This window comes from Nicotiana tabacum, chromosome 4 (assembly GCF_000715075.1).
Source record: "Nicotiana tabacum cultivar K326 chromosome 4, ASM71507v2, whole genome shotgun sequence".
In the NCBI taxonomy this organism is placed as follows: Eukaryota; Viridiplantae; Streptophyta; class Magnoliopsida; order Solanales; family Solanaceae; genus Nicotiana; species Nicotiana tabacum.
In genome coordinates this window covers 22,262,912-22,285,057 of record NC_134083.1, presented here as the reverse complement: position 1 = coordinate 22,285,057, position 22,146 = coordinate 22,262,912, and the positions used below count along the sequence as shown (strand labels likewise).

The following is a 22,146-nucleotide window of genomic DNA, read 5'->3' as shown; positions in this document are numbered from 1 at the left end:
GAAGTTTGAGTTGCTGTAGCCATTGTATTTTGCTATTTTAGGAAGTTTGTGACTATTTTGGGATTTAAACATTATATTTTATCATTTAATCTTAGATTATGAGTTTAATTAGCATTTCTTCTTTGTTTTCTTCATTCTTCACTATGAGTAGCTAGACTCTTACTAGGGTTGGACCCAACCCTAGTGTGTAAACCTTATGGGTATTTAATTTAATGATTGTTTATGATTGAGTATTGATTATTTAGCCTTGTGTGTGCTTTAATTTTAGAATTAATGGTTGGAAACATTGATCCATGCCTTTTTGACTTGGTCTTTACTTGAAAAAGAGGGACCTAGTCTAGGATAACTTAGCTAATAAAAAAATTAGGCTAATTAAGGTTATGATTAGCTTAATTAAAGGGTTTGAACTAGAGATGGGGAAACCCTACTTGAGCTCTTATCAACTGTTTAGCTTGATACCCATTTGGGCTTGAGAAAGCCAAATTGGGCAAAATCACTCTATGACCGAGAGGTATTGAGTGGGTAACTTAGAGTTGAGAGCTATAATACACCCCGATCAATAAAACAAGTGTTAACGTATTTAATCCATTAGGCAAACACCTAGGTGAATGTCACATCCCTAGGTTTTTTAACCATTTGGTAAAAACAACAAAAACAATCATTCGCTTTCTAGTTTTGCCTCATTAGTTTATAATTATTATTGATAATTTAGAAGTAGAAAACAAAACCGTTTGTTTGGAAGTGCAATTTAGTTATTTCATTTTCTCCCGTCAAGTGTATACCCCTAACACCCATATTAAACTCAATGTGATAATCGACCCCGACTCTTGTTGGGTACTATTCTTCCAACGACCATTTTCACTCACTATTGGGTGTGGATTAGACGTGGATTAGCCCATGATGTCCATTACCCACTTGATGAATGGCCACAGAGAGCTTATTGAGTGGAGATGTTCGCCTGCTTGGTAAATTATTGGGGCGTATTTCTGGCGTTGCTTGCATTTCTTCACAAACTTTGAGGCATCTTTATTCATAGTGGGTCGGTAGTATTATGCCAGTATGAGACACCTAACGAGCGCTCGATCGCCAGAATAAGCGCCGAAATGGCCTTCATAGACTTCTTTGAGGACGCGCTGGGATTGGTTTGGGCATAACTATTTTTCCAGAGGGCCGCCATATGTCCTGTTGTATAGGTCGCTGTGGAGGAGGTTATATCTGGCTACCTGCATTCTTAATTTTTTGGCTTCCTTCTTGTCGTTCGGTAGTGTGCCGTCCTGTAAGTAGGCAATAATACGATTGCGCCAATCCTAGGTTAAACTTACAGATGTCTAGTGACGAGTTGAGGAAGTGTACTACACTTTTATCCCCGATTGTGAGGCTTTTGGTGGCTGCAGCTAATTTGGCGAGGCCCCGCTTCAAGATTCTATGCACGCGGGATCTGGTTGAGCTGACAGTCATCGAACTTGGGCAGTAGCTTACGAATTTTGATCTGATATTTTTGCAACCTTTGTTATTTGATTGGGAAAGTCCTTGTGACTTGGTTGACTATAAGCTGGGAATCACAACAGAGTTTTAACTGCTTCGCCCCATACTTGAGTGCTAGTCTTAATCCTGTAATTACGACCTTATACTCAGACATGTTGTTAGTCATATCTAGGCATCTTATGGACTGGCGAATTACTTCACCGGTAGGGACCTCGAGTACGGGTCCCAGTCTGAATCCAAAAGTGTTAGATGCGTCGTCTGTGTATAGGACCCATAGGTCTTGTGTTTGGAGAGAAGCTTGGACGGATTCCTTCTCGACCTTAGGCATTATCTTTGCGCTGAAGTCTGCGACAAAGACGATGAGCACTTGCAACTTTATCGATGTTCGCAACTGATATGTGATATCATGCTCGCTTAGCTCGATGGCCTACTTAGTCAGCCTCCTCAATAATTCAGGTTTATATAAAATGTCTCTTAGAGGAAAGGTGGTAACGATCGAGATATGGTGGCACTGGAAATAGGGTCCAAGCTTCCGTGAAGCTATGACGAGTGCCCGGTCCAGTTCTCAAGGTGTGGATACCTCGTCTCGGTGTCGATGAGTGTTTCACTAATATAATGAATGGGATTGTGTACCTTTACTTTCTCGGATAAGGACTGCACTTACTACCACTTCGAAGACGGCTAGGTAGATGAGAAAATGTTCTCCGGGTTCGGGCTTTGAGAGCAAAGGTGGTGATGGCAGATACACCTTCAGTTCTCGCAGAGCTTGTACACACTCGGGCATCCACTCGAGGCTGTTATCCTTTTTGAATACGTCGAAAAATCTGTGACATCTGTCAGATGACCACGAGATGAATATCGCTAGGGCGGCGATTCTACCAGTCAACCTCTGAACTTGTTTCTTGGTAGTTAGGAGATACGGTATCCCTTCGATATATTTGATTTGGTCTGGGTTGGCTTCGATCCCCAATTATGACACTAAGAAGCCCAAGAATTTTCTTGAGGCTACGCCAAACGCGCATTTCTCTAGGTTTAGTTTCATTCCTTACCGTCTTAGTATGTCGAAAGCTTCCTTCAAATGGTCAATATGGTCCTCCGAATTTACAGATTTGACTAGCATGTCGTCGATGTATACCTTCATAGTCTTGGCGAGCTGATCTTTGAACATTTTCGTGACCAATCTTTGATAGGTAGCTCCTGCGTTCTTCAACCCAAATGGCATGACCCCATAGCAATATGTTCCTCGGTGGGTAATGAACGTGATTTTTTCCCTGTCCTCTTCTTCCATAAGTATCTGGTTATAGCCCGATTACGCGTCCACAAAACTCAACAGCTCGTGCCCCGCTGTCGCGTCGATGAGTTGGTCGATATATGATAATAGGAACGAATCCTTCAAGCATGCTTTGTTTAAGTCCGTGAAGTCTACACACATCCTCCACTTCTCATTTTTCTTTTTGACCATCACTACGTTGGTGATCCACTTGGGGTATTTTGACTCCCTGATGGAGTCATTTTCTAATAGTTTCTCCACCTCCTCGTGGATAGCATCGTTGATGGCAGGATTGAATTTTTGTCTGACCAGCCTTAACGGGGGTCGAATGGATCGACATTTAATTTGTGTATGGAGATCTCCTTATGGATGCCCGGCATATCTATATGGCTGAAGGCAAACAAATCCCCATTAGTTATTAAGAATTGACTAAATTTACCTGGTTCTCGGAGTTTGCAGCCCATGTAGGCCTTTTTGTTGTAGTAGCTAGGATCTAATTGAACAGGGTCAAGGTCCTCTATAGTGGAGTCCGCAGCTTCAACCATTTCGGGATCCATGATGACGTCCCTGGTCTCTTCTTGTGTCGACCTCGGCCCTATTGATTGTTATGCCTCTTTTTCCTTGTCTTTCTTCAGTTGGTTTATTGTGCTGTCTAAGGTGATACGGTAGCATTCCCGGGATGTGTGTTGTTCTCCCCGTATGCTGAATGTCCCCTAAGGTGTTGGAAATTTGATTACTTGGTATAAGCTGGAGAGGACGACACTCATGAGATGTATCTATGGTCGTCCTACTATGGCATTGTATGCGGTGGCCTGGTCCATGATGTGGAATATTGTATCCAACGTTATGTCGCCGGCCAAGACGGGGAGTGTAATTTCTCCCGATGTCCGTTCAACTGCATTATTAAAATTGGTTAGTGTGATACAGCGTGACACTATCTTGTCCTCGAGTCTCATTTGGGTGAGGACTCGGGGATGGATAATGCACGCTCCACTCCCATCGTCTACCATGATACATTTGACATCAGTATCGAAAATGTATAAAGTAATGACGAGAGCATCATTGTGAGGAAAAGTCAAACCGTCGGCATCTCACTCGTCGAAAATGATACTTTCTTCGAGTCCGTCATACCGTTCATAGGTGATGGATCTTTTGAGATTATGGTTGGCAGTGAATTTAACGCTGTTGATGGAGGCATCGTCACTATCGTCGATGATCATGTTGATAGTACGAGCTGATGATGGTGACCTCGACTGGCCTTGGTGTTCACGTCTTCTGGCGAAGTTGTTTCTCCCCTTGTCGCTCAGTAGCTCTTTGAGGTGTCCCTACTATAACATGTTCACAACCTCTTGCCTGAGGGCAATACAGTCTTCTGTCTTGTGTCCGCGCTCCTGGTAAAATTTGCAGAGGGCGTCAGATTTTTTGGTGCTCGGGTCGGACCTCATCTTGGGCAGCCATTTCACCTTCGCTCCAAGTATTTCCAGGGAATAAACTATTTATGCAGGTGACACACAAAAATTGTAAGCAGATAATAAGGGGGGCATACCTCTCTCGTTCCGGTGAGTCCCCGTCCTCAGCCTGGATGAGCCTTCATCGTAGCGGAAAGAAGGCGGGGAGGGGCCCTGATGTATGGATGATGTCGTTCCCTATTGGGTCATGAGATCAGGTGATCCTTCCGTATGTTATCTCTTCGTTCTTTCCTAGGCTCGGCTTATATCGAGACGAGCTGTCGAGTTGGTCCGTTGAGGTCATCGCCATCTGCTAGGACTTCGTATCAGTAAGCATTATGGATTTCATTCCAAGTGGTTGGAGGATATTTTATTAACCGGCTCAGCAATTTTCTGGTCGCTCTTGGGCCCCCTCTACTCAACCCGTTCTGAAAGGCTACGACTGCCATTCCCTCGGACACGTTTGGTAGGGTCATCCTTACCCTCTTGAATCGGGAAATGACATCTCTCAGTCCCTCTCCCAAGGATTTGTTGATGGCAAAGATGTCGTTTACTCTTGTTTAGGCTTTCTTGGCTCCGGCATGCGTTGTTACAAATTTGTCGGCCATTTCTTCGAAGGTTTCTATGGAGCGGGCTGGTAGCTGTAAATACCATGTTAATGCCCCTCCCGTAAGGGGTTTCGCCGAATTTCTTCAGTAAAATAGAGGACACTTGTTCCTTGGTGAGATCTTTGCCTTTCACGGCGGTGACATAATGAGTCACGTGATCTTCGGGGTTAGTCGTTCCGTCGTATATCCTGAGATTCGACGGCATTTTGAAGGTCTTTGGTATGGCATGCAGGGCTGATTCCTCGCTGTACGGCTGCTCTACGAATCTTCCAACGTCCCTCTTTGGCAGTAGCTTGGGGGTGCCCGATATCTTGTCAACTCGTTCTTGGTGTTCTTAAATTTGACCTCTGAGCACTTTATTTTCGCTCTCCATTTCTTCCATCCTCTTTAGAACAGCGGCGAGGACGCTGTCACCTGCATTGTTAGTAACATTGTGAGTTATACCTGGTGTTGGAGGGCCTGGTTGGTCTCCCTGTTCGTTTGCCCGTTGCACTGCATGGGCTCTTGCGGTCTCTGTAGCCGTGCATGGAGTAGGTTTGTTGAGCATGCTTACTAGCGTATCGGTCAACCATGCTTCGAGGATCTTTTTCATGGCCGGTGGCATCCCTTCTCCTGTGGACGTGGAGGCCCCTTTTCCATGTTGTTTTGTTATGCTGCAACGGGGAGGGGGGGGACCTCTGGCGCCTAGAGTAGGTAGTGGGTGTCACATCATCGCCTAGAGTTTTGCAGCTCTCGTTGATAGCGTTTATGAGGTTTCCAGGGAAGTCACCTGTCACTTTGCCATGTAGGTTTCCGTACGTGCAGAGAAAGAGAAAAATCTTGCGATTTGTTAGGTTAGTGACTCACATGAGTTGTAGATCTAAAGGAAACTAAAAAATTAGCTAAAAAGTCCCCGCAGACGGCGCCAAACTGTTTGACCCAAAATATAGACCTTGGTTCAACCAATTAGATTTAAATAAAAAAAAAGTCAATCTTAGCTAATAATAATATCTAAAATATAAGGTTATCGGTTTTATGACAGATAATAAGTATGTATATTTGACTAAATGGTAATGAATGTGAGCAATAACAACAGTATTCAATGATCTAGAAAGATGGAAGATAACATTAAATAGTAAAACATAGCAATGAATGGCCATTTAAGTAAATAAAAACGTGTGAGTCACCCGAAAAGGGGTGGAAACTGTGGATATTATTTCTCACAATGATGAATGATTGATGAGTCTTAGAACACTCAAGTTATTTTTGGATCAAGTGAAAAACTAGATAAGAATCTTAGTAAAAAGATTATTTTCGTATGCTTGTAATATGGTGAGATTCTCTCTATAAAGTCAATGTGTTTTCTTACAAGTGAATATCTCATGTCCCATATCTTTGTGTCTCTTTGTATTTATAGGGAACATATTCCTAGAAACCCTAGTAGTACAGGTGCAGAGAATATCCACTAGAATATTCTCTTTAGTGTCCTATCTTAAAACTAACCGTTATAACTTTGTCTAGGATGCTCGACCAGCTCGACCTTGATCTATGACGACTTCTCGACCTTGATCCTTGCTGACTCTTCGACCGCAACCTTCATCGTTCCTGGAATCACTTCGACCTTGGGCAGGTATCCATTGAAGTTGTATTGGTAACACATGACAGTCTGTAAATGCCTCATTAATGTTAACATGGTTTGATCATATTAGAGATAATTTTTGACCCATACAAGTAGAACAATGTTTTCTTTCCCACACCTTACTAGCTACCACAGGAATTGAGAGTTAAACAGCTAATCGTGCTGTGTTAAACACAGACTAAAACGTGAAGGTAATGAGTAGAATTGACAAATTAATGATCCACCTATAATTCACACTGTCCCCACCAGTAGTTATTTAAGTCATTATGAAAGTAAATGTTAAGATAAAAGACTTGGCCAAGACCTTAATGCATCTGCACCACATGCTTATTATTCTCCAGTTAAGGAATTCCGAACAAACCTTGAAAGCTCCACATACCGATTCCTGTGTTTACCAAACTTAGTCCCTCCACTTTTTGCTTTTTAATTTTCTCACCAAATATGTTATATCTAATAAAACTTTTTCTTTTACAGATGTTATACCTAGTGCTAAATGGCAATAATAATTTTCTTAAGCAAATTATTGAAGATGCGGCTTTGAATGCATCTTAAAGATTACAACTCTACCATGCATTACATAGAAGTAGGATTTGAATCCTACCAAAGTTTATCCACTCTTTTACTTTCACATAGAACTAGGATTTGAATATTCTGTACACTATGTATGAAGAAATGGAACCAGTCAACATTACCGTCATTGATGAATCATTAGTTCTAAGAGCTAGTAACCGTTCTAACTGCCTATTTGACGTTGGAAGCAAATCAAATTGCTTCCAAATTGAGAATTAGTTAAGTGTCCGCCTCGTAGTTCCATTTAAACATCAATTTGCATCTGCATGTTATAACTTTTGGAGAATAATCCATGTCGTTTCACATCAGAAATAACCAATTTTTGATCTAGTGACATGATACAGACATTTATCCAAAAACTGATTTCGGGTTTGCTCACTACTAAACTAAACATCTGAAAACATCGTTATGTTTAGTGACACATCATGGTTTAGTTCCAAATTCGGTAAAGATGTTGTGTTCTTTGCGACCCAATTGATATAACATGGACGATTAATTAACGTCATAAAAAGCCACTTATACTAACTAATTGACAATATTTGTCAACTATAAAGTAAATGCTTATGATTAGGATGTCATCCTGTGTTTAATATTACAAGTTTATACGCTTGTTTTTCATCACTATGGAAATTCATGGTGTTAGTTCATTTAATCTTCTACTCCTATATACTAGTTTTCGGGAGCACTTTTACGGAATCGTAGAATTAGTTATGCAAAGAAGACTGGGGTGGAGATAATATGAAACAATTTTAGATATCGAAACACAGAAGCCACTTAAGAATGTTGTTTAATTTACTTCACTCCAAGTAGAGATTTATCAATGAAATCTACTTGGAATGTTACTCACAATGTTACTTCACTCCTGCTTTCTCTCTACTCTACCAATGAAATCTACTCGATAATAATACATAAGTTCTTCTATCTGCCCTAATTATATAAATTTACAGGTAGGTGAGGATTTCCAATATTGTTATTTCATGTCATCCAAGGCTGTTTGGTTGCTTCTCTCCACCATAATATTGATTTAGTAGACTACTTTACTTTTTTTAGAAGAGAATATTATTTAGCCTGATCAATTATGAATTTGTTTTACCTTTCCTGCACATTTGAGTTGAGCGCTGAGCGCAGAGAGATGAGAGTACCCCATAATGTATAAAGTTTAAGTTTTCTGCACTAAGATTCTAAAAATATTTGCAAAATCAGATCATCAAAAATAAGATAAATTATAGGTACATCTTTCCTTACAATCATTAATTGATAACATAATATATAAAAATGATAACTAAGCTTCAATTTACATTATCAGATTATATTACTTAAATGCTTTACCTCAACACTTTTTAAATATTATAAACTTAAAAACGTGAAATTGACTTGCTAAATATTAAAATTCCTTCTAACGTCTTTGTGTGTTGGACTTTATATATCTCAACACCAATAAGACATTTGGCAGGCAAAGAGCGGACCTATACGTGATTGTAACCATCTCTTTTATTTTCTAAGTCCCACTATGATCGATGCAGATGCCTATAGATATATGTATCATATTGCACAGCCCCACCACTTAATTTCTATATTAGAAACAGAAAAAGTCGACATCCTATGTATATAAATCCCTGTAGCCCACCCCTACTTCTATGGAAGTCCATATCAATAATTCGTAGTTCAATCGCAGTTAACATTTATATCTTCTTTATCAAATATAATACCACAGTTGCACAACCTTGGACAAACAGAATACACAGCAATGACAATGACTCGGAAAAATACTTTAATAGACTCTCCATATTACTTAATTATTATAGTTTGGAAAAATATCTGATGCTTTATACCTTCGTGTAAAGACCAAACATTTTACCTAAGTAGTTTAACAGCTATAATAAGCCCCACTTGTCCAACAAGTAAATTATGATTAATTAATTCCTGTTTAGGAGTTCCTCAATCATCTGCAGCGCCATTCGTTCTTCTTCATCCATGCCACGTTCTTCGCCTTCTAATTTCTCCATTGAAGTCTCTGGAATTGAAGCAGTTACTATATCTTTTTCTTGCACCCCCTCTAGGGTTGGTTCGTTGTCATTTATTTTCTTTTTTCCAAGTTCGACAGTCATTACCCAGCTAGAATCGGGCCGAGCCCCAGCTCGCTTCTGCCACACTCCAATACTGGAACTCTCCGTGTCAAGTCTAAGGCAAGTGAGAGATGGAGAAGGCAATTTACAGCACTTGCGAAGTTTTGCGCTAAGCATAGCAGACAATGATGATGATCCGGAGAAAGACGAATTAGCACTAGTGTTGTTGTCTTTTCCGTTTTCGTTAGGTGCTGCCACTGGGAAGTTTGTTTTGGCATTACGTCCACTCATTAGAACAGCAGCCTCATCGTACGCTCGGGCCGCTTCTTCCGCTGTTTCAAAAGTTCCCAGCCACACTCTCCTCTTCCTACGAGCATAAAAACGATCAAATAGTCATGTTATCAATAATAAATGTGTGATGTAAAAGTCCTATAAAGATTGAACTCATTAAATTTAAACGTTGAACCCGCATTATCACGAAATAAGATCTTTATCACTATAGAGTTATATGGAATTAAAGGTAGTGGTACGCGACGCAACGCATAGTGAAAATTTATGTGCATATTAAATTTAATAGTTGAATATCCAATCTAGGAAGTGTTGAAAAATAAAAAATAAAAAAACAGGGAAGAGTGGAGGTGCATGGTAAAATACAGCAAAGGATGACGAATCTCAGCAACCCAAGAACCCCAATGGCGTTGCCTTACACCTCTGAACTTCTTTGCCTGTACCATACTTGGAGTTAGCGGAGACACACTGTCAGAGAGCTGATAGAGAAAGAGAGACTGAGAGAGTTGTACAGTTGAAGATGCCGAACTAGTTTACGAAGATGGATACATATAAGGGTCTGAACATAAAAGACAGTAGTGGCTTACTGGCATATTACTTAGTTAATTAAGCTTTGTACGAAGGTTGTGTGAGGAGCATTCAAGGAGAAAGTTAATGATTTGTGAGATTAGTGATTTGTAGTTCAAAAATAATTAATACTACTATTACTGAAAGTCCCGTGGACTTCTCACTAGCCCACCACCATAGAAAGTGCAATTTATTGCAGTAATATCTCTTCTTTAATTGCCTTTTAGTACCATATTTGAGGGTACTCTTTTGGTATGGCTGCATGTGCAGAGTAAAGTGCTACCTTTTGATGGCGATTGGCGATAATGAAAGTGAAAGGCCAAAAAATAATATAACTCGAAGCTGCTAGCTAGCCGCTCAGACCAAGAAAACTATTTTACCAAGCAATTTCATCAAGGAAAGATAGTACAATTAAGGAGTATATGAGTATACAACGTAACTTGTTATATGCTAGTGTTACTTTATTTTCGAGATTATTATATTAAACTTATATGTAAAATTACATATTTGTTTTTAAAAGAAATGAATGAGTATCCCTTTTATTGCCATCAGAAGAAGAGTACGTTTGAAGAAGGAGGGCTAGACCTGGCCGAAATTTGATAGCTTGGAGCATCCAAACTATAGATATGTGAACAAATATGTATGCGCCCCCCCCCCCCCCCCCACACACACAAACAATAGAGCTGGTGTACTTCATGGTGGCTCGAAAATGAGGATATTAGGTTTTTACTCGAAAAGCTGGTAATTCTCATATATATATAAAAACTTCTAATTTGCTCGGTAAAGTATCAAATTGTGTGTAAATATAAACATCAGCATTTTTGTGCCTCTGTCCGCAACCTGATTAGCCTCCCTGAAGCAGTGCCCGGTGATAACATTATTGTTCTTATTATATGTCAGCTTAACTTGATAACGTAAAATTTATTTACATAGTCAAAATATAAACTCTTTAAGAAAGACTTTAACTTACAACATGTTAAAATTATTTTTATACAAATAGATCATCTAAAAGGTAAATACAAGTAACTATCTTTATGTAATGACCTGACCGGTCGTTTTGAGTTTTAAGGTTCCGTTCAATGGTTTGAGGTCTTGAGTGGTTTTACATTATGTATTATGACTTGCGTGCATGGTCGGATTTAATTTTCGAATGTTTCAGAATGAATTTGGATGAATGATTCTCACTTTAGAAGCTTTGTTGATCAAGGTTTAACTTTTGTGAAATTAACCCCGTAGCGGTGTTTTGATTTCTCCGATGGGTTCGTATCGTGATTTTGGACTTGGGCGTATGCCCGAAATCGAATTCGGAGGTCCGTAGGTTGATTTGTGTTGTTTTGCCGAAAGTTGGCAATTTAAGGCTTAGAATTTTGATAAGTTTGATCGTAGGTTGACTTCATCGCTATCGTGTTTGGATTTCTATTTCATGACTTGGAATAGGTCCATTTCGTCACTTGAAACTTATCTGCAAAGTTTGGCGTCATTCCGATTTGATTTGATAGGAATCGGACGCGCGATTGTGTTTTTAGAAGTTCTTGAGTTTCATGTTGATTTCATGTATTTTGGAGGTCCGATTCATGGTTACAGATGTTATTTTGATGATTTGATCGCGTGAACGAGTTTGTATTATGCTTTTAGACTTGTGTTGATATTTGGTTTGGAGCCCCAAGGGCTCAGGTGAGTTTCGTACGCGTTGCGGAGTGTTTGATAGAGTTTAAGTTCTGCTGGTTTTTGCACAGAAGCTTCAGGTCTCACATTTGCAAGATATGAGTCGAAATTGCGATGTTTGGCTTGAGTCTGCTGGGATCGCATTTGGGAACCCTGTGTTCGCATTTGCAAAGAGGAGTTAGGCTTAGCAGTGATCGCATTTACAATCATCCTAATCAATTTTGCGATGGTCCAATGTTCGCATTTGCGGACCATACGTCACATTTGCGATGACAGGGGGGATGTGAGGAGTTTCGCTTTTGCGATAATTTCTTCACATTTGCGATACATGCGCCTGGACAAAAGCTGAGGGACGAGATTTTTAGTCTCATTTTCACATCTTTGAACCCTAGACTCGGTAGGAGGCGATTCTGAAGAGCGATTTTCATCTACAATTATTAGATAAACGATTTTGTTTAGTTTTGAACTTTTTTACATGATTATATGTGAGTTTTAACATCAAAACCTTGAGAATCAAAGTGAAATTTTGAAAAACTTTGTCTATATTTTGAAAAATGAGGAATTGAGATTTGAGAGTCAATTTGAACTCGAATTTTGAAACAAAATACATGTATGGACTCGTGGAGTTATTGTCACGACCCAAAATCCTACCACAGGTGTCGTGATGATACTTAGTCTCTAAGACTAGGTAAGACGATTACAATTACCCAAGGGATTGCAACAGCCAAAGAGCTCTATCTTAAATCCTTGCGATCACACTCTAACCTCTGTCCGAATCCGATATCTCCAATACCTAGCTCTGCACAAAAATGTACAGAAGTATAGTATGAGTATACCATAGTTAGTACCCAATAAGTATCAAGACTAACCCCGGTGGAGTAGTGACGGGATATAGTCAAGACACTCACTAGTCAAATAACCTGTGCAATATAACATACAAAAATAATAGAAAGACAATTAGCAGTTATAGCAACAATAATCAACTAGTGATATAAACAGCAAGGCAGCAAGGATACCATAAATATTGCTCAAGCGAATAATGGACATAAGTACAACCAATTAATCAAGTCCTTCAAAATATACATCTTTCAAATATAAGTCCTTCAAATATAAATCTTTCACATATAAGTTCTTCAAATAAAAATCTTTCGAATATAATTTTTTCAAATAAAAGTCACTTTGTGACACCTCATTTCATAATCATAAAATACGGGTCTCAACCCACTTTCATACTTTTACGGTACCTCGTGCCTATATCTCTATTACAACCGCACGAAAAACTCACGTACTAAAATATCAATGTATATAAGATCCACATGATTAATTTATTTTCAATAAAGTAAGTTTACAATTTTTAAACTAAGTAAGAAATCAACAAAGAAATGAGTTTATTTTTGAACTCGTTTGGGGGAAGAAAATGATGTTTCAATTAAAATGAAGCATCCGATAGCTACTGATTTGGATATAAAATTTATTAAATTAAAATATAATAGCAATTTCTTTTATTCAAAACAACTCAAACCTTGAAAATCAGTAAAACCAGAAACACAAATCGTTAGAGTCTTGTACAAAGAGCCAAAGCCAACACAATATAATAAAAAATACAAAACACATAATAAAATCAAATAATACATCACAGAAGAATACAGGAATTTACATATCTCGGAAAAATAAAATAACCAAAGGCAAGTACAACCATAGAGAAATATCAACAAAGGGCACTCCCGAGGTACCGCCTCGTAGTCCCAAATCATAAATAAATTTCAATCTTTCCTTATATTACCGCGGGAGCCTTCACATTTAGTTTTAAAAAAATTATTTTTCCCGAAATAGCATCCTGCGTTTTAGCCATCCTTATCATACCGCATGGCTTCTCGTAGTTCCCCTACTAGCCACGTGAATGAAGCCCCCCTTATCTCACCGCATGCGTTTTAACACCTAGACCTTATACCACCGCATGCGTATCAATATCACAATATAACACAATTCGCACCTCAAGTGTCCGATTATCACAGCATAACACAACTTGCACCTCAAGTGCTCAAATATCACAACATATTATAAATTGCACCTCAAGTGCTCAAATATCACCACATATCACAAATTACACCTCAAGTGCTCAAATATTACAATATATCATAAATTGTACATCAAGTGCTCAAACATCAAAACATATCATAAATTGCACATCAAGTGCTCAAATATCAAAACATATCATAAATTGCACCTCAAGTGCTCAAATATTACAACTTGCCATAGAAATCAACAATACATTATTTTCTACAATAAGGAGCACATGGCTCGACCATAATGTGCATAAAATCTTAACAAGATATCCGGGAGTGAACAACTCAACAAAATAATATTTTACAATTTAACACTTTGCCTCAATATGATTTACGGCCTTTATAACTCAATACCAATTTCAACAACATGAAATGGAAAGTAATTCATCAAGGAACAACGCCTTCTTTTGTTCAAATGTTTGGCAAATAGATTAATTCCTCCTTTTAAATTTATTTAATAAATTATTTACAAATGAATAATCCATAATGAAATTATCTCCAGGAAATATCAAATCAACAAAAATACGGGATTCGCATAAAAATCAAAGTGGCAATCGCACCAAATTATTATATAAAAATAAATTCAACAAACAAGTATTTACTATGTTCCAACAATTTTTTAATTTAATACATAAGGGCGTCTACGAATTTCAACCAATGTAATTTGCACATATAAACCAAGTACGTACTCGTCACCTTACGTACATGGTTTTCAATTACGCAATTTTCACATAAGACTAAATGCCTAAGGGGTAATTTTTCCCACTAAAGGTTAGGTAAGATACTTACCTTTTTGAAGTTAGGCCGATATTTCAAAATAGCCTTCTTGCGTGAAATGACCTCCGGACGGCTCAAATCTAGCTAAATAAATTATATAACTTCATTAAAATTTATCGGAAATAATTCCGGATAATAAAATGCCGACTTATAAATTCACATTAAAAAGTCAACCAAAAGTCAACGTGGGGCCCTCCTCTCGGAACCCGACAAAATTCTACGAAATTCGAATACCCATTCTGATACGAGTTCAACCATACCAATTTTATCACATTCCGATAATGAATCGACCTCCACCCAGTCTATAAAATTTCTACCATTTTCAACCCAAAATACTAATTTAATGATAAAAATAATAATAGATTCGGGTAACTTAACCAAAATTGAGCTAAGAACTCTTACCCCGATGTTTTCCTTGAAAATATCCCGAAAATCGCCTACAAAATTGCTTCAATCCGAGCTCCATAGCTCCAAATATGTTAAAATGGACAGAACCTCAAAATATAGCTTCTGTCTAGGCATTTACTCTTCGTGATCGCGAAACACAAAATTTTCCAGCTCAAAATTTGCTCTTCGCGATTGCGGAAAACCAATCGCGATCGCGAAGTACAAACTCTCCAACTCTTCTAGACAACCTCTATTTTAATAGTTATAACCTTTTTTACAAAACTCTAAATGACAAATAATTTGACTTTTTGAAAACTAGACATCAAGGGCTATAACTTTCATGTTTTGTTCATCTCCCAATTCCTTAAATATTTCGAGATATAAGCTTCCAAAGTCAGCCTTGTGCAACAATAATTTCTTCTTCGCGATTTCCAAACTCTTCTCAGACATCCTGTAGTGTATCCATCATAATTTTTTGTACACAATTCCAAATGGCAAACGATTTGATTTTCTGAAAACTAGACACAAAGGACTACAACTTTTATTTTTTAGATTATCTCCAAATTCCTTATAGATTGTGAGATATAAGCTTCTAAAGTCAGGTCAGTGCAGCAGAATTTTTCTCTACGCGATCGCAAAAATGCTTCCGCGATCGCTATTCACAGTATCCAAACAGCAATATTGCTCTTTGAGATCGTGACCGTTTGTCCGCGATCGCGATGGATACCTCTGTAGCCAAAAACTAACAACTAAAAATGGCCTAGAAATGGTCCGAACCCAGCCCGAAACTCACCCGAGCCCTTAGGGACCCTGTCCTAACATACCAATAAGTCCCATAACCTAACGTGGACCTGCCTAAGGGCTCAAATCATATCAAACAATGTCGAAATTACGAATCGCGCCTCGAATCGAATTATGAGTTTATAAATTTTACAAATTCTATAATTTACACTGAAACGTATCAAATCAATCCGGAATCGAATTTTGATTCCGATGTCAATAAAGTCAACTCCTGGTCAAGCTTTCTAAAAATCTTCTATTTTTCAACTTTAGCCAAAATGCGTCAAAGTGTCCTACGGACATCCAAATTCAAATTCGTACATATGCCTAAGTCCGAAATCAGCATACGAAGTTATTGACATCATCAAAATCCTATTCCGGAGTCATTTTCTCAAAAGTCAAACTCCGGTCAACTCTTTTCATTTAAACTTCAAAAATAAGGATTGTTCTTCCAATTTAATTTCGAACTTTCCAAAAACCAAACTCGACTACAGACGCAAGTCATAATACGTATTACGAAGTTGCTTGGGACCTTAAGTCACTGAATGGGGCGTAAATTCTTAAAACGATAAGTCGGGTCGTTGCAGTTATGGATAGTCAGAATCTACCCTTGGATCTGAGTTTTGACCAGGTGAGCCCGGGGTTGATTTTGTTGACTTTTGAAGAATTGTTTAAAGATCATTGCTTTTTTTAGTGGAATTGAGTTCTCTTGCATTATTTGATGTTAAAGTCGATTTTGGTTAGATTTGAGCCGAGCGGAGGTGAATTATAAATGAAAAGCTATTTTAGAGTGTTGATTTAGGGTTTTTGAGGTAAGTATCTTGCCTAACATTGTGTGGGGAAACTACCCCATAGGGATTGGATGTTTTTACTATTTGAACTATGTAAAAGATGTGTACACGAGGTGACGAGTGTGTGCGCAACTTATATGTAGAAATTTAACCGATTTAGACTCTTAGGTCCTTATGTATATTAAAATGAAGTTGTCTTATCATGTTATATCCTCCATTGCTAAATTTACCCTTACATGTTTTATTTAAAGTTGATTGGTTCATGTTCTACCCTTTATTGCCAAATAAACTCTTATATGCTTTAATTGACGTTGTTGCATCTTTTATTGTTACATGTTATCTCCTCAATTGTGACTTATCCTTACTTGAAGTCATTGTTACATGTTATCTCTTCCATTATTATTTATCCTTACTTGAAATCGTTGTTACATGTTATCTATCTTATTGTTGAGTTATTCTTATTTGAAATTATTGTTATATGTTATCTCTCCTATTGTTGAGTTATTCTTATTTGATATCGTTGTTACACATTATCTCTCTCATTATTGAGTTATTCTTATTTGAAACCATTATTACTTGTTATCTCTTTCATTGTGAGCTCATTCTTCCATTTCATTGTATTTTTGTAATTCTTGTGTTGATTTACTTGTCGTACTCCTGTGCTATTGTTATTATTGATACTTGCACATGTAGCGTAAAAAGGCGGGCTATATATGTGAGTTTGCGCATGTGGAGCGACAAGGCGAGAATATTATTATGCGAGTGTGGCGAGATAAGGCGGGCATTTACTTTATTGTTGCCCACGCGGCGAGACAAGGGGCGCTATATCGGGGATGATTTGTGATGGCCTGGGGCATTGTTGTTGATAATATTTGTGTAGCAGTGTGCCTACTTTGTGTGAGTCATGTATTTTACATTTTTGTTGTGTTGTTTCCTATGTGACCTTCGTTGTCTCTGATCTTACTTGTTGACTAGAGTCGTGATAGAACACATGCGCAAGCATACACCGTAATTAGTCACTCATATCAGTCTAAGAAAATGAACACTGATGTTTATTTATCATTTGCATGTATTCTCGTATACTTGCCTTCTGTATGAGATATTGTACTATTGACACGTGAGTTGTCAGTGCGGTTATGAGATATTGTTATTTCTAGCACGTGAGTTGTCCGTTGCAGATATTGGATATTATCTCTCCCTTAGCACGTGAGTCATGCGTGCAGATATGACGTATTAATGGTATTGGCATATGAGTTGTCCATGCGGTTGTAATTTGTTATAAGGGCACAAGATGCTAAGTGATTAGGGTTCATGATTTGGGACCTGTGATTTGTGATTATGAGGTGTGGTACTTCGGAGAAATTCTTGGATAAATATTGTGTGAAAGCAGTTGTTTTATTTGGGTTGTTACTTGTTTTCCTTTACTTGATTTTCACCGGACTTAAATTGTATTTTGCTTACTTTATGACGTTATTATCTGTTGGCTCCTTGTTATTAATTGTTATTCTAGTTCTTGTTGCAAGTATTGCAGAAACATTCTTATCATGTTTAGCTTTATATTGTTCCCCATTAATTTCATATTCATACTTGTACATGTTATTATGTCTAGTATGTGTCTTGATTGTTCCTCGTCACTACTCCACCGAGGTTAGTCTTGATACTTATTGGGTACCACTGTGGTGTACTCATGCTACGCTTGCTGCACACATTTTTGTGCATATCCAGGTACCTCGGAGCTTGTTGATCATTAGATAGCTGATCGAGTATCGCAGTAGAGACTTCAAGGTATACCTGTCATCGCGTTCGCAGGCCTCGGAGTCACCTTCTGAAATTTTACTTTGTACTATTTATTTCTATTTCGGAACAGTTGTACTTAAAAATTTTCTAGTAGTCTCAGTAGAGCTTATGACTTGTACTACCGATTTTAGGATATTGTATATCTACTTGGGATTGTTGGTTTATATAGAAATATCTGGTTCATATTTAATAGTTATTTGGTTAAAATCTGTTATTAATTCAGTAAATGTTAGGCTTACCTAATTTTAGAGACTAGGTGCCATCATGACTCCTAAGGAGGGATTTGGGTCGTGACACTTTAAAAAGAGAAGTCCCTTTTAAAACCGTTGAAAAATATTATATGTTTAGTTCAGTTTCGTAGCCTAATATGGATGGGGGTTTTACCTATATGTACTATATTAGAAACTTATTTACCCTCATTGTTTATGTTTTAACTTAATTACAAGTTGATATACAATTTATCAATTATATACAAATTAGTATTAATGAGTATCCGATTATATTAGGAATTGAATAGGAAATTCCCTCATCGCTCTTTCTCTTCGATCTCTTTCTCTCTCTCTCTCTCTCTCTCTCTCTCTCTCTCTCTCTCTCTCTCTATCTGTATTCTTATATTAATATCTTCATGTGGATTAACTGAAGAAATTATATTAATGTTAAGTGAAAAAAAGAGAGAAGATTAGTACTTAGCAAATTTCTTGCCTCGGATCCTATGAAAACGAGAAAATAAATAAGAAAGAAATTAGCTTTGATGAAGGGAATCATTTTAGTTATCATTCTTTTAGCTTTTTGGAATCAATAAACAAAATAGTATTAATTAGAAGTGACTAGATTGAATTGGAAACTATGTTAATCTATTAAAAAGTTTCAAAGCTTTGGATTCGAAAATGGAATTTTATGAAATTATTTTTTGTTTGGATTGGGTGTTGTTGCAAATGATTGGGAATATCCGTTGGAGTTTATATCTCAAATTTGAGACAATTTGGTGAAGATTCGAGTTGATTTTAGTTGAAATTTCAGATTGAAACTCGCAAAAGAAGACATGAACAAATTGTATATATTTTGTATGTCGAATGTAGAAACGGTATACAAAATATCTACAACTTATTAAGTTGTATATAAATTGTATGTAAATTGTAGTTTTTGACCGGATTTTGTGCAAAAAATATGTATTTATGTTGTAGATAAATTATAGATTTTGATCGGATTTGTATATATTTTGTAAAAAAAAAATTGTTACTTCTTGTAAATATGAAAATTTAGACAAAACTGGATAAATAAGTTTAAAATCTAGTATATATACGAAAACGTCCCAATGTAGAAATGTAACGTATTGTGGTCCTTGCTGTTTCAGGTCCGTTAAACCGATGTCTTAATGTGGCTTTCCCAGAATTTATTGCTCTATTATTAAAGTTTGATTAAGTCTAATAATCACATTCAATTCGACGAAGTACTCTTTTTAGCTAAAACTAGATTAAATTATGAATGAAGAATAAGTGAATTTTCGGAATATAATAAGGGTCCTAGTCTAATCAGTATTAGAAATAATGTGAGTAGCAATGATGAAAATTAGCTATAATTACGACAAAAGAAAGAAAAGCAATCAGTTCCGATAATAATGTGTGTACTAGAAACTGATATAATATAAGTTTAATATTATTGAATTTTAAGTAGCACTTGGGGAGAATTTAATGTTTATAAGCACGAAGTTTTAAAAAGAAACGATCGTTAAACTTAATGTTAGGCGTATGAAAATATTGAGATATAAATGAGTCAAGTGCGGGAAATAAATTTTTACCCAAATAAGGAACTAAAGGCAATAAGTATTGGACTGCCTGAATATGTCAAACGAAATCTGTAGTACTTCATTCAGTAATTGATAAAATGATATTTCACGGTCTCCTTCAAATCTACGGCTGAGAACTGAATAATTGTGTGAAATAAATGCTGCTACTAGTAGCGTGTAAAATGTTGAACTTTCGAGTTATAGGGAGAATTTAAGTAATATTAATCAATGCATTACCCTTTTAGGATTGTATTCAGTAACTATCAGAAAAGAAATAGGATGGTATGGTGAATAATATTCCTTCCAGTTAATTAGGAGACTTAATTCATTGTATAGCATTTAAGTCATGGTAAAATTAATCTTCAGTTTCTCTTAACACTACAATAGTGAAAGAAAAAACACAAAGGGTGTGTCTTTGTTGATTATTACTGGTATTGTTTGTTTGTGTCAAACAACTAAAACAACAACAACAACAACCCAGTAGAATCTCACCAGTAGGGTCTAGGGAGGGTAGAGTGTACGCATACCTTACCCCTACCCCGGAGGGATAGAGAAGCTATTTCTGGGAGACCCTCGGCTTAGAGACAAAAAATCCGTAACAACAAAAGAAACCAGAAAAATAATAACAGCAACGTGAGAGACAACAAATAAATGAAAGGGCAATAACACAAATACTATGTAAAAGTATGAAACACAACATAGACCGCTAGCATTCCTAGACAAAACACTATCAAACTAGCCGATACAAAGAGAAAAATGCTCGACTACCCCCTAACCTACAACCCTAATGCTCGACCTCCACACCTTCCTATCAAAAGTCATGTCCTCGGAAATCTGTAGTCGCGCCATGTCCTGCCTGATCACCTCGCCCCAATACTTCTTAGGTCGCCCTCTACCTCTTCTCGTACCTGCCAAAGCCAACCGCTCACACCTCCTAACCGGGGCATTTAGGCTTCTCCTCCGCACGTACCCGAATTATCTAAGCCTCGCTTCCCGCATCTTGTCATCCATCGGAGCCACACCCACCCTCTCCCGAATATCTTCATTCCTAATTTTATCCAGCCTAGTGTGCCTGCACATCCAACTCAACATCCTCATTTCTGCTACTTTCATCTTTTAGATATGTGAATTCTTGACTGGCCGACACTCAGCCCTATACAATATTGCCGGTCTAACCACCGCTCTATAGAACTTACCTTTAAGGTTCGGTGGCTCATTCTTGTCGCACAGAACTCCAGACGCTAACCTCTATTTCATCCACCCACCCCAATACGGTGCATAACATCCCCATCGATCTCCACATCTCTCTGGATAACTAACCCTAGGTACTTGAAATTTTCTCTCTTGGGGTTGACTTATGAGTCAAGCCTCACTTCCACGTCCGTTTCCCCCGTCACGTCGCTGAACTTACACTCCAAATATTCCATCTTAGTCCTATTCAATTTGAAATATTTAGACTCCAAGGCCTGCCTCTATACCTCCAGTCTCTCATTAATGTCGCCTCGTGTCTCATCAATCAGAACTATATCATCAGCGAAGAACATATACCATGGCACCTCCCCTTGAATATAGTGTGCCAGTGTGTCCATCGCCACGGAAAATAAGAACAGGATGAGCACAGATCCTTGGTGTAGTCCCATAACCACCGGAAAACGATCTGAGTCACCTCCCACGGTCCTAACCCGAGTCATAGCTCCATCGTACATATCCTTTATCGCCCTAATATAAGCTACCGGCACACCTTTCACCTCCAGGCATCTCCAAAGTATGTCCCTAGGGACCTTGCCATATGCCATCTCTAGGTCAATAAACACCATATGCAAGTCCCTCTTCCTATCCCCGTATTGTTCCACCAATCTCCTGATAAGATGTATAGACTCCGTAGTAGAACGACCCAACATGAACCCGAACTGATTTTCTGATATAGACACCACCCTCCTTACCCTCCCTTCCACCACCCTCTCCGAAACTTTCATGGTATGATTTAATAACTTGATATTCCTATAGTTGTTACAATTCTGAATATTATATTTGTTCTTGTACAACGGCATCATCATACTCCATCTCCACTCATCTGGCATCCTCTTCGTCTTGAAGATAATATTAAACAGCTCAGTCAGCCACTCCAAGCCTGCTCTACCCACATGCTTCCTAAATTATACTGGGATCTCATTTGG

General features: G+C 37.8%; 2 protein-coding genes across 2 annotated transcripts; both read right to left on the bottom strand.

Annotated features, from left to right (window-relative positions):
* Positions 1–8,660: 8,660 nt before the first annotated feature.
* LOC107772358 (ethylene-responsive transcription factor WIN1-like) lies at positions 8,661–10,020 on the bottom strand. Its single transcript, XM_016591858.2, has 2 exons — positions 9,720–10,020; positions 8,661–9,432 (listed from the first exon to the last, which is right to left on the bottom strand). The coding sequence occupies exons 1-2, from the start codon at positions 9,797–9,799 to the stop codon at positions 8,916–8,918; spliced, it is 597 nt and encodes a 198-aa protein (XP_016447344.1). The 5' UTR covers positions 9,800–10,020; the 3' UTR covers positions 8,661–8,915.
* An 11,421-nt stretch (positions 10,021–21,441) lies between these two features.
* On the bottom strand, positions 21,442–21,765 carry LOC107772340 (uncharacterized). The gene has a single exon (XM_016591843.2). It carries the CDS (start codon positions 21,763–21,765, stop codon positions 21,442–21,444), a length of 324 nt encoding a protein of 107 aa, XP_016447329.2.
* Positions 21,766–22,146: the final 381 nt, after the last annotated feature.

What these genes read in the sequence shown, in the direction of transcription:
- LOC107772340 (XM_016591843.2), bottom strand. Translation starts at nt 21,765, where the DNA reads ATGGCATATGGCAAGGTCCCTAGGGACATACTTTGGAGATGCCTGGAG.
- LOC107772358 (XM_016591858.2), bottom strand. Translation starts at nt 9,799, where the DNA reads ATGGTACAGGCAAAGAAGTTCAGAGGTGTAAGGCAACGCCATTGGGGT. An exon ending in GAGATTCGTCATCCTTTGCT is followed by an intron (nt 9,433 to 9,719) that starts GTATTTTACCAT and finishes TTATGCTCGTAG; the next exon opens with GAAGAGGAGAGTGTGGCTGG.